This window comes from Haemorhous mexicanus, chromosome 8 (assembly GCF_027477595.1).
Source record: "Haemorhous mexicanus isolate bHaeMex1 chromosome 8, bHaeMex1.pri, whole genome shotgun sequence".
Classification (NCBI taxonomy): Eukaryota; Metazoa; Chordata; class Aves; order Passeriformes; family Fringillidae; genus Haemorhous; species Haemorhous mexicanus.
In genome coordinates, this window is record NC_082348.1 from 14,095,496 (window position 1) to 14,108,806 (window position 13,311).

Below are 13,311 nucleotides of genomic sequence, written 5' to 3' on the forward strand. Positions count from 1 at the left end.
TGGTGAACAGGCTGGGGCCCCTGGGGTGCATCTAGCACCGACACAAATCCTAACATTCCAGGATTTTTTCATATGAAGATTTTTGTCCCTTCAACATGTTCAACATTTCAGGTTGTTTCTCCCTCACCCTTCACCCACCATTTTTGCAATTTAGCTCCATTTGTCAGTCAAGTCTAAATTAAGTGATGCTCCAGCAGGAGTGGTGCTGTGACAGACAGCATGGAAAAGCAATTCCCTGTCTCCCTGGCAGGACGCTTGGTGTCTGCACTCACACTGTGCTACACTCACACACTTGCAATGCAGTTCAGCGGCTGCCCAGCCCGAGGCCACCCAAGCACCTTCAAAAGCAGGTTCCTTTTCAAGGCTCCTCCTACATTAGTTGATTTATCTTGTTACTCCTCTCTTTCATTTCTTTAAGTCATTTTGCATTATGCCTGCCCTGCAGGTACAGCCCAAGCACTGTGTTTGTACTCCAGCATGAATTCAAGGGCTGGTTCTCAGTTATAACCAACATTATATAACAAACTGAAACAATAATTATTTCCTCCTTTTTTCTTTCTTAAATATATCTATGCTCCCACCCCCCATCCATCCCCAAATATCCAACTGATATGTCATGTTCCCTGTAGGTCTAACTCACTGTGCTATTTAGTGGACATTTTTTCTCCCTTCTATTAATGAACAAACTTGCCTTTCTAACTAAAACTTATTAGGGGAAAAAAAAGTATTGGGTTTTATTTATCTTTTCCTGTTCTTTACTGATTTTAACAGTTAAAAAGAAAATAGATATTTCCCTCTTCTATCCTTTACTTTTCACACACATGCCCCATTTATCTTTAAGGACATGAAAACGTCCTGCTTTTTCACCACCCAAGCTTTTGAGAATAAAAACAAATCCTGGAAAATGTGATTTAAACTTCACTTCCAATTTTTTCTTCATCTATTTTATAGCCTTCAGTCAGGGGTTTCAGAGAGTCAAATATAAGCTAAAGAGAACATAAAATTAAGAAGCTGAATACTAGCTACAGGTTGAGCTGAGCTGGGACAGAGGCAAAGCTCAGGCACCATCCCACTGCCCTGTGGATTGCTTGTCTTTTCCCTGTTCCCACACTTTTTGCTGCCCTCTAGTCCTCCATCCAGAACTTCCCATCTACTCTGCCTATGAGAGGAGAGATCTGAAATAAAAACAGGTAAAGCAGCACAACCAGAGGGCTGATAATGGAGCAGCAGAATGCAGAAGAGAGAAGGAAAAGGTGCAGCTAGAGATGACACGTCTCAGTGGCAGAGGTGATTTCAGAGTGATGTGAAACAGCTGCCCCAGCAGGAGTAGCTGGGTCAGTCTAAACTTCAGTCTGTAAAGACAAGACTTTATTTAAGGCAGGCAGATGGAGACACAAAGAAAGCAGCAGCTGCACAGAGCAGAAGACAGGGCAGCAAGATAACTATTCAGAAGTGGTCACATCTCCCACCAGAACAAACCCAATGCCAGAAGCAGGCACCTGCCTCAAGAGGTGTGGGAGATTAAGAATATTAAGAGCTTAAGCCAGAGTTTTCAGAGTTTGAATGCTTTAATCTTGACACCTAAAGCAGACGGCCCAGTTCCTGAGGTGCTGAAAACAGCTCCACCAGGAGACACAGCTCTGTCAGCCTCAGTCTGCCATGTCTGGGGGGCACAAACTGCACACCCTAGGTACCACTCTACCATCACTCTGCCACATCACTGCCCCAGAGACAGACCACTGCCCCCTCAGCTCCTGGGTGTGCTGGTGACACCTGGCCATCTCCACCATATGCAGTTGTATGCCTCACTCATAACTTTGGGGGCAATTCTTTTCTACTCTGTTTGCTCTTAATCAAAGCAGGCAGCTAAAAACACTGCACTCATGAGTTCATGCTATTCAACAAAGCAGAAACTGGAGAGAATATGTATTTATCAATACCCTGAAAGTAAAGGAGGAGGAAATTTCAGTCTCCAGAAAGCAGGTAAATTTCCACCCTCCCTTCTGTCTGCCCCAGCCTTAAGCAGACACCAAACTGAGGCCAAAAAAGTGGCACAACTGTGGAGCTAGATGGTCACTACATCCTAGCTCTGTAGTTAATAAAGCCAAATGGCATCATTTAATTCAGCTGGCATCAATGTGACATTCCAGGCAACAGAACTTCAGCAACATCAATGTCTATTACATGGGCAGGCATTTAACATAGCTTAATTAAACCCTATCTATAGCCAACAGTAACACTAGCAAGAGGAATAGATAGTATAAATAGTGTTGTTTGCACAAATTCCCCTTCTCAATTCCTCTGCCTCCTCCTCTGCAACGCTCATTTTAAATGCTGATACTTTTGCAAGAAGTAGTTTTATTTTTACACAGGCCCTGATGCAGAATGAAGCAACCAAATTAGGAAAACATAAAAGGCATTTGAGGCCATGACTGAGCTGGAGAAAGAGATAGAGGAGCAGGTGCATGCTAGGAGGGAGGGGGCCAAAGAGCTCTCACAAGGCAAAACAATGCTAGAGGGGGACTCCAGAAGGGACAGGCTGGACGCAGAGCCCTTAGAGGCCAGTACAGCTCCTTCACAGGTTCACAACCACCTTGCTGAACAACAATGAGAGTTTCTTAAGTGCAGGACAGATCTGGAACACGTGGCACACGCAGTGGGGCACAGGAAAGGCACGGGCATCTGGGTCAGCTCTTGCAATTCCCTGAGCTGGAAGGTGATAGCTGCAAGGGATCAGCCATGGGCCACTTGGAAACAGTCCCCTCCAGGGCCAGGCTGAGCCACAGAATGTGGTTTGTCCCATCACAGCGTGAACATATGATCAGCAGATGATCAGCTCTTGGTTCTTCCCTAGCACCTTTTGAACAGCTCTTCTCCTTTTCACCCAAGAGGATTGCCTTTCCTTCAGCAGAGCTGAAGGGCCAGGAACAGTAAATTAGAGAGCCAGGCTTGATAGGGCAAGTCCTCTGCCTGCAAATGAGTGTTAAGTCCATCAGCTTCTTTGCCAGAGCACTTGTTAAGAATCTGGGCCACACTGGTTTTGGAGAGGAAAATCACCACAAAGTGCTCCCCCCAAAGAGCCTCCTCAAAAAGGAAGCCCTTAACTGGAGACCTGGGACTGCCAGCTCAGGAGACATGGCAGCTAAAACACCCCAGCTCCAAGTCACCTTCATCCAGCATGACAAAGCAGCTCTTTTAACCTACAGCCTCATGGTAAGGGCATCCAGCCCTGATAACACACACTTCCTCCCTGAATTATTTATGGCCACCAAGGGTCATGGAATAAGGAGAGCAAAAGCCTCCAGCTTGGCCAAAAGTTCTAATCTGGCAACTGACTCTGACATCCATTCACAGAGAAGTCCCAGACCATGAGCAGTTGGGTGCAGCACACCATTCCAGAGCTCTGTGACTGATGGATCACGTCACCCCTCTGACCTTCTGACTCCCACCACATGTCAGGTCTCCAAACCCTACTGTCCCACATAAACTGCTCTTCCTGTCCAAAGAAAAACAAACAAACAATCTCTTTTTCCACTCTCTTCAGCTATTTTCACAAAAATTTTACTGCTCAAAAACAGTCCTGAACCTTTGCCTACAAAGCAATTCATATCAAACTTCTGCAAAAATATCTGAAAACCCTTTTAGGCCTTTTGGAATACACTTTTACTGAAACAAACCAGAATCAGCTTTATTAACTGAGATTGTCCACTATTTATATTGGAATTGTTTCAGAATAGGAAATGGCTTTTTTTGGCAATACATAATGCAATCACACTGCAGATACTAACAAAAAATCATACTGACTGCTTGCATGATGTAGGAAACATTATCAGAGTGAGCACATCCTTTTAATAGCTCAAGTTTATTAAGACACAATTAAGCTTGGCCTTTCACAATGGCTGTCTAGTCTAAACAGACAAAAAAAAGAAAAATCCCTACTATTCTTCAACAGCGGAGGTCAATTCAATACACTGAAGAATGACCATTTCACTCCTCTGCTGAGGAAACTGTAGCTAAGGAGTGTTTCAGTCAGAACCCAAGTGTATTTCTCCATCTGAATGATTTTACATTCTCCTTGAGCACTGTTCCCCTTATGGAAGCTGCCATCTCTCTCAACAGAATTTTTCCAAAAACACATTTTCACGCAACCTTTGAAATATGCTGTCCCTCAGCAGAGTAACTCAAACCCCTTCTGTGCCTCGTGTGTCAGACTCAACACCTGGACCAAGGGGTCATGTTGCACCCACAGTGGAGAAAGACAGTAGCTCTCCAAGACAACACTTTACTGCCTGAAAATTGAAAATTAATGAGCTGAACATTTAAATTCCAGGAAAGGAATTTCCTGCATTTTTTAAAGCATACTCTTTTTTCTCCCCTCAAGCTTTTGCCCATTTTTTCCCCACAATGACTGCAGAAGCAGGAATAAGGAAATAAGGTTGGTCCTTCCACACTCAAGGCTCACAGAGCTGGCAGGATCAAAACTTAAGTAGTTATAACAACTTAGAAGAATGCTTAACTTCACCTACAAGGGTACTGGAGAGCTACAAGATCAGCATATCTGTTCAATAAAAAGATGCAGAGATCTACATTTTCTTCAAATGTCAGTCTTTATACCTCCTTGGTGTAAGTTTGTATCTGTTTCCGGCACCATTGCAAGTAAATCCAATGGGAAGAACTGCTGTTTCCCTCTGCAAATACCATCCAACTCAGTTCTGAGTCAGTTAAATCACACATTATTGTTCCTGGGCTGATAAAATGTTCAATCAAGCCAAGTAGTACAAAGGAAAAAAAAAAACCAAAAGTGTAAACACTTTTAGCTGTGTTTTCAAATACTGCAGTTTCTGTACCATTGAAGTTCCCTTTCCATCCCTGCTGGCAAACAAGCATTCAGCTCTGTGTAATACAGTTCCAAAGCAGAGTATTAGCAATTGCCCAGTGAAAAATGTTTGCACTTCAGCTGTATCAACCTCTAATCTCTCTCCTGAAGAGCTAACTTTGAAATCAACTGAGAAACTAACGTGGCTTTTAAAGTTTAACAAAAAGTTCTAAACCTATTTAAAATAAACAAACCAAATACGATCAATACAGAATTACAAAAAAAAAAAAAAAAAAAAAAATTCAGAACAGGTTACCAGCCTTCTGAAACTGCCTGTCAAATCCTTGCAGAGAGGGCAGCACTCCTGCATATCAAGAGATTAAATACAGCCCATGGTTTTCAGAGGGATTAGTTGCTGTTAAGCGCTGCTTTCTCCTTATTCAAGTTTGCACTCTCCATCCTGCCTGGCAGCCTATATTAAGAACACACTGCCACCCAGACTTCTTCTTTCTCGTAAAGAATGGGACAGAAAGAAAGGCAACACTGTCTGGCTTTCAGGACTCTCCCAACAGCACTTCCGTGGAAACGCTTACTTTCAGAAGCTTCAACCTCCCAGCCACAGGTCTGAGTAAAGCTCACTCCAGCCCAGCCTAAACAGCAGAAAATTCTATGTTGCACATGTGTACTACCAGAGATCTGAGCAAACACAGTACCTATTTCTCATTTCATAAAGCTGCTTCATAGTGACTCTGTGAGACCTCTGTCTACATCTGAATGCCCCAAGCTCTGGGTTCCAAGTTCATCACAAAATGCAACTCCCTGCTCTGGCAAACCCTTCCTGAATGCAGGCTCCCAACATAACAAAGGAGAAGTACAGGAAAAAAAAAAGGAGAGGAAAAAGGAGAAAAAAAATAAATTAAACTATTGTACAACTTCAGCAAGTTGAAGAAATTTCTATTCCCTTCTGTTCCTTCACATCACAAATCTATAAATCTAAAGAGAGCTACAAATCTACAGAGAGGTACTTTCTGAGCAGCAGCTAAGAAACAAAACTATGCAAGCAAGTTGGCATGATGAAAATATAACCCAAAAAAACCCCAAACAAATAAAAACCCCCACCTCATCAATCCTATTTTCTGCTAACAAATACACTTCCAGTTTTTCTCCAGGAATGTGGCACAGGACCTACCCTGCAGTACTTGCCAGCTTCATGAAGATCAAACAGCTTCAGAGGCAGGGAAAGTGCCCAGGGAAACCTGAACAGTCTGAGGTCCACCAGCCACTTGGATGCACCTGCTGAGAAGACACCTGACAAAGATTTATTCATCCCCTGTGCCACTGCCAATAGCTCAGGCAAACCTGCAGGGGTTCCCCTCTCCTGTTCTGACAGCATTAAGTACTCAACTAATACCATATTTAAATTTGATTCTGACTAGCAAGAAAGTGGAAATTGCTTTCTTCTTTCTCCCAACCCCTTCCTGTGAGAGATGTCCCCTTTTAGCTCAGCAGTAGGGATGTCAGAATGGCACAGGTTTGGGGGCACTCATGTATTCAATATTGTAGTTGCTGGAGAAACCCAAGTAAACAGTCCCTCAAGAGAAGGCTACAACAACAGCCTGAAGTCAGAATGGACCTTTTTGCACTATTCTACCTGCCAGCAGTGCTCTGAGGAGGCTTTATTCATATTTTAGTGTTAGTTCCCATCTCATTGCTCTGGGGTAGAGAATGCACAGTCTCCTGGTCAACATTAAAACAGTCTCACCCCCATAAGAAGCTGATGGTCTGCACACCCTGAATGGGCCAGCCCACGTAGGTGGCTGAGCTGTGGCCACCTCAGGGTGACAGACCTGCCTGCTCTGCTTGGCAAATTGAGTCTGCTTTGTGACCATGTCAGGGTGCCAGCACAGAACTTCTGGGAAGACAGGCTGACCCCTCTGTGTACAGGTAGGCAGCCAGGACTGTAAGATGATCCTTGCAAAGTTGCAGAACTCTCACCACAGGCAGCTCAGGTGTCTGGTCACCATCACAACAGCAGAAAAAAACAGCCACTCTAATACCTGCTAACCAAAGGGACCCTCTTGTCATCCCAAATGCTTTTTGGACCAGAACTTTATTATACATTTGAGCAAGCAATAGGGTCTTGTCTCTCTGACTAAAGAGTCATGAACAAAGGAAAACTTGTTTTATTCCCAGAGGCCCTAGTCCTGCTAGATGCTGAACATCTCAGGCTGCACCCAGCTTTCCCCAATGGCTTGGCTACAGCCAAGCAAAGAGCAAGCATGATGTTGGAAAGAAAACAAACATCTTGCCTGAAAAGACAAACCTTGCCTAACAGCATGGAGGATGGAGGGAGAGCAGACAATATTTGATGTCACCTCCTGAGAGATGAGGTCTGTAACACTCAGTATGGCCTACAGCCTCTTTAAAAGTCCGCAGAGAAAAGAGATCTTCCAGATCCTGCTTCACAAACCTGATCTCACAAGAACTGCACTGAAGAGGACTGTTTGCAAGACTAGAACTTACAGGGAAGATAAAGTGAAGGAATAGGGTTGGGCCTTTTCCAATCAGAAAATTCCTCCATCCATGAGATTCTGCTTCACATAAGAAATCTGTTGCCAATAGCCAGACAGAAGGGCACCTTCAGCACAGCACTGTAAGGGCCCTGCCAGTCAGACCATTCCATGGGCAAAGAGACATGTGGAGCCTGGTTTCCTATTTCACCTCCTCCCTGTACCATGCAGATTATCTGATACCAGTAATACAGTCTGAGCTCATACTGGAATCATCTGAACATTAGGGGCATTAATTCAGATCTTCCTGCTGTATCCAGTGCCTGTTTTCCAGCCACCTTTAGGCATGAAGTACCTTTGAGACTCTACCCATCCCCTAAGCCCTGCATTCTTAAGAAAGCAAGCTAACAAAGCAAAAAGCCCTGTCTTTGTCATCTGGGGAGTCCCCCAGAAAAAAAAAAAAAAAAAAACAAAACATCAATTTTCCTGCCAGATCAGCAGGCAAACAATACTTGTAGCTCTTCAGGCTATTTGTTCTTCACTGGCACAACAAGGCAGACTGCCACCAAACCATCCTACCCTATGCAAAGGCAAGAAAAAAACAGAGTCTCTGCAGAGACAGAAGGATCCTGAAGGAAAACCAATAAGGAACTTCTCTCAAGTAGATAGATGTATTACCTCCCAATAAGAGAACTTTCTGGATCTACCACTTTTATAGAAAGGCTCCCTCCCCACCTGCAGAGCTCTCACAGAGCAGAAACTGAGAGCCTCTGACAGGTGAATCCTGATAACAGCTGAGTTTAAATTTGCTTTAAGGTTCTTGGGTACTGCTCATTAGTATGGACTCTCACCTGCCTCAACAGGGCTGAAATGTTATTCTAGGTGTTCCCTCCACCTATTGGAGCTTGACTTAGGAGGAGGAAAAATGTCTTATCAGGGCAAACTCAAAATACAAACCATGCCTCCTGCAAACCCAGTTCCACCCAAAGCACAATCTGAGAGACCAAGACTACAGCCCAGCCTCCTTGGACTGCGCATCCAGAGGGGAGCAGAACTTTGCTCTGACAGATGGTTTAACCGGGAAAACTTCAAACACATCTGGGCAAGCATCAGTGGAATTAACAAAGCCAATAACAGGAAAACAAAGTGACATTTCATGGCAACAGGAGAGCGAGAGCTGTAACCATAAACGGCAGTCTATGACCTAAATGTGACCCCCTAACACAAGGGAGTTGGGATTTCCAAACTAAACTTTGCCAGGTCCCATGTGGAAAACAAAGCCTTCCCCTTTGGTTAGGGATGGAGAGGGAGAAAAGGGGATGCCTTGGTTTGTTGGTACATCAGAAGAAACCCATGACAAAATCCAACAGTCTACATAGACTCTTCATTTTGCCCAGCTTTGTAACAAAAAGAGTGAGAGACAACCACTACTACAGGATAAGAACTTCCCACACTCATTCTAAGTAAAAACAAATTAATTCCTTTCTACTCCTCTCCAGACCAAAAAAAGTTCCCAAGGGGAAAAAAAAAAAAAAATAAAAATCTTTCTTTCTGATGTCAACTTTACAGTTCATCTCCTCAGACAAAGCTAATAACCTGTATGCAACTAAAATCAGCAGTTGGTGCCTGTACAGCCAATACAACTTTCCACACTGAATCTCCACCTAACATGCAGAAGGCAAGCAAAGAGCCTGATCCTGTGACAAGGACACTGCCAGCCAAGCTACTAACTCCCAACTCATTTGCTCCCCAAGCTCAGCTCCCTGCTGGAACCCCACAGAGGAGTTACCCTCAGCCCAGGATTGCATCAATTCACCAAGATGCTGCTTGAATTTGTTCAAAGCAGAAACATGCACATGCAGGCAGACACATCCAATAATAATGTCCAGAAACATTATTATTGGAAATGTTTTCCTGTCCAGAAATAGGACATTATTAGAGGAAAATGGGAATTGTGGAAACTTTTTAAATTTTCCAAAGTGTCAAGATAAAACACAAACTTTAACCAAGATCATGGATTACAGACATAAAGAATAAAAAAACTTCATAGCCTCACTGGAAGAGTTTAAAAGAGCTGAAAACACCAGATTCCCTCTAAGACACCATGACAATGGGGGCAATACATTTTTTACTCATATTTAAGAAGTTTAAAATTATGAGAAGTCCAGAGCTCCACATCTCAGTCTGAAAATCCTTCAGCTAAATTTAGGATGAATTGATCATGATTTCCAGTTTAAATATCCTAATTAGTTGAAAAAGGTGATACGAGTTAGAAACAGTTGCATGAGTTCCTTCTGCAAGGTGTGTTCCTCTGGATAGCAGCATCAACTTATTTGATACATTTCACTGGACAATGGGCAAATTATTGCCCAGTATTGTACTTAAGGCTACCTCTGAGTAGAGATGGAGGTTAAAAGGGTTTCCATCTCCTTTGTAAAAAGCACAGTCGTGTATTTCCTGTGGGATTGCTCAAGTGCCTTCCAAAAATAGCCATCAGTTTTGCTGAAAGGCTCAAAACAAACAGCACTTCTGAAGGAATATCTTACATAGTTTACATAATAGGCATCTCAGAAGGGAAAAAAGGATGTGTACAGTGTTTCAATGTGAATTCTGCACTGAACAAAAAGACATCATTCTTTGCTTAGCACAAGGCTGAAATTCACCAGGAAGAAAACTGCTGAGGTCAAAGCCTCAGGGCTCAAGTTGAGAGGGAGATATTCTCAAGGGAAGAACTTTTTTATCCTTGATTCAAATCAAAATACGATATGGAAAAGGAACAGTCAGCTTGTTTAAGCCTCAAAAAGGAAAAGATCAACTCTAAACAAAATATATTCAGAAAAAAATCTAATACATCTTTAAGTTGTTACCAGATCCACCTCTGCATACTTCTGCTTACCATTTTTTTAAATTATTTAACACCTGCTCCTTATCTCCTGACCCACGGTTCACCCTTCCTGCTAAACACAGTATCTCAGTTTATAACTAAATACCACAAGTGTAGTGTCATAACCATTGGTGCTTCCACATCACTTCATATTCAGCTGTATCTCTCCTCACAACCTGAAAGCTAACACTGACACATATTCCTCAGTGAAAGTCTGTCCTTTATGGGTAAAACACTGAATGCTTCACAAAAGAAGAATTGTTACAGACAATCCTGTAGCAGTATGAAGAGGCAAAGTCAGATGATGAAGCAAGCAATGCTTTTTTTTTTCTTTGAGAGCCCAGAGATTTAAGCTGCACTGTTTGCATCAGGATAACAACAGCTGAAGGGTCTAAAATTTGTGTTAGCAAGTGTTTTGGGATTGTTTTCCTTTTCTCCTTAGAGGAAAACAAGCCGTGCTTTGCTCTTCCCAAAGAGACAACTGCTTTCAGATCCTGCAAATCACCTGCAACAGCCAGCTAACTCTCCATTATTATTGTCATTCCCAGTCCCCAAACACCACCAGGGAGTGAGCAAGGAAGTGAGCTAGATCAACAGCTGGCAGAAATTTGTGGAAAATCCTCCCTAGGAAAAGAACCTGTGTATGCTCGATAAGAGACAGGGCAGGGCTTGGCAGGACAAGCTTGGTTCCAAGCTGCACCACTAAATACAGTAACTCCATCGGCGGGCCCAGGAGCTCTACCACCTACCCTAACGTGAACTACAAATATGGTTGCCATCTGGTGGCTAACACAGAATGAACTTTAGCATCTGTGATGAGTTCAAGGTGGACCAGATTCCCTGTCCTGTTCCCTCTGGAACAACAGCAGGATAAAGAAAACCACAGATGTGGCCATTTGGCTCTTGTGTACAGAGCGAAGCCAGGACCTTGCTGCTGCAGTTCCATACTGGATCTGGTAATCATTGGGGATTTTCACAAGCGGTCAGACAAGTTCAAGGGATGCTCCTAGTCTCGGCAAGTGAGCTAAAAGTAGTGGAAGCAGCATGGGCAACATTAAATAAAAGTGGTTTGGGCTGCCATTCTGACCCAGCAGCGGTTTTGAGCAGTGTCGGAGATTGGTACAAGGCTCAGGCCAGCACTGCATTTAATCCCAGTCCTCCTAGATTAAATCGAGCTGCTAAAGATAACTCCCGGGGAACACGAGCAGCCGTGGGCAGATCTGCTCGCCCGCCCTCCCTCAAAGATGCACCAGTCCTTATTCAGTCAATGTCATCTCGCAGCAAACCACTGAAAACCAAGACGAGCGTGCCCGCAATAAAAGCAGCTGATCAATGTCCCTGCGTAAAACGCTCGATAATCCCTGCCCAGAGCAGGCAGCTGGCATCAGACGGAGCATGCCAGAGAGATGAACAGGAAAAGTATCCATTGCATATTCCTGGCACCTTCTGCCGGCACAGGGGTGGGCGGAGAGCAGCGAAAGGGCTCCCGGGATTCAGAAATCCCCCCCTCTCCCAGCAGATCGGCACAATCTTTAAAGGCCCTATGGCTGAACCACCAAAACGAGGAGCTCAAGGTCAGTACAGCAAGTAGCGACTAGCACGCGATGCTGCTGGAAGATAAGGGGCGAGTGTCCGTCTCCTTCCCCTCACCATCTTTGAGGTTACGCATTTAGTGCTACGGCAAAACACAGAACCGCTCTCGAAAACGCTGCATAAAGCACAGCCTAAATGCCACAGCGAGAGCTCTCCTCTGGTGAAACAATAAGCATCCGCGGATCCAGCCCGAGCGTGCGGCGCTCCGTGCTCCCCGCCGGAGCCGATGCCATGTTTCCGCCGGCGGACGGCGATCCCGCACCGCTCCAGCGGGGACACCCGGCATTCTCAGGATGCAGAGGGGCCCCGGTTCCGCAGGCAGGGAAGGCGGCTGCCACCCCCCCCCGCGAGCACCCGCTGCGAGACGCATCCCTGCTCCGGGCAGGGCTGTCATCCCCGCTACCCGCGTCCCCCGCTCCCAGCCCCGCATCCCGGGGATGCCCCCTTCCCCCCTACCTTCTCCTGCGCCCGGGTCAGCTTCTTCTGGACGTTGCTGGCGATTTTCCCGGCCGTGACCCCCTTGCTGCCCAGCTCGGCCATCTTGCCTCCTCTTTTTAACGGGCTGCGAGCGACGGACCGGCAGGAAGGGGGGGAAAACCCGGCGGGCAGGCGATGGCCCCGGCCGTCACCGCCGCCTCCCGCCCGCCCGCCGCCTTTTAAAGGGATAGCGCTGCCTTACAGGGACAAGGATGGGGGCAGGTTTGGGACGGATTTCCCCCACCCTGCCTCCTCTAGGTCCCCGCCGCTGCCCGTCCCAGAGGAAGCCAGCAGGGTGGGAAAGTCTGGGAAGCATCGCAAGGGATTCATCTTAGGTGGTGGAATGAGTTTGCTGCCGTCTTTGATCCCGCAGCAAAACGGCACTCTTGTTTTAAGAGATCTGTGCCACTGATTGTTATCTCTGATTGTCCAAATTCATAAGACAGAGGTACTTTCCAAATTACTCCTGGATATTCACAAGAACAAAGGAAAATTTAATTCCTTAAGGAAGGGCACCTGGAAATTAATCAAACCCCTGATTTTAAAAGGTGACATGAAATTTTAGAAGATTCTATCCTTTAATCCTGGAATTATGAAGGTTGGAAAAGACCCCTCATGTAACTGAGTCCAGCCATTACCCCAGCATCACTGTGTTCACCACTAACCATACCCCCAGGTGCCATATTCCCCCGCTCTTTGAACACTTCCAGGGATGGTGATTTCACCACATCCCTGGGCAGCATATTTCCATGCCTGACCACCCTTTCAGTGAAGAAATTTTTCCCAATATCCAATCTAAACCTCCAACAGCACATCCTGAAGCCATTTCTATTAGTTCTGTCACTTTCTATTAGTTCTGTCTGGGAAAAGAGAACAACCTCCACCTTGCTACAATCTCTTTTCAGGTGAGCACAGAGAGTGATGATGTCGCAGTTGAGACAGCCACGATACACAGAGTGTCATCATATAATTTCAGAAGGCTTCAACCCATACAGAGTAACAGCATACCTCATCAGAAGGCTTCGAGCATC

General features: G+C 45.1%; 1 protein-coding gene across 11 annotated transcripts in view; it reads right to left on the minus strand.

Annotated features, from left to right (window-relative positions):
• BIN1 (bridging integrator 1) overlaps positions 1 to 12,417 on the minus strand; it is an 88,080-nt gene extending 75,663 nt beyond the window's left edge. For 8 of the 11 annotated variants that reach the window (XM_059852790.1, XM_059852787.1, XM_059852782.1 and 5 more), the window contains exon 1: positions 12,260 to 12,415. In XM_059852790.1, the coding sequence (XP_059708773.1) occupies positions 12,260 to 12,343 (84 nt within the window). In that variant the 5' untranslated portion in view covers positions 12,344 to 12,415. Of the gene's footprint in view, positions 1 to 12,259 lie in introns of all 11 variants that reach the window. The other 3 variants (XM_059852788.1, XM_059852778.1, XM_059852777.1) reach the window with 1 other exon arrangement.
• Positions 12,418 to 13,311: the final 894 nt, after the last annotated feature.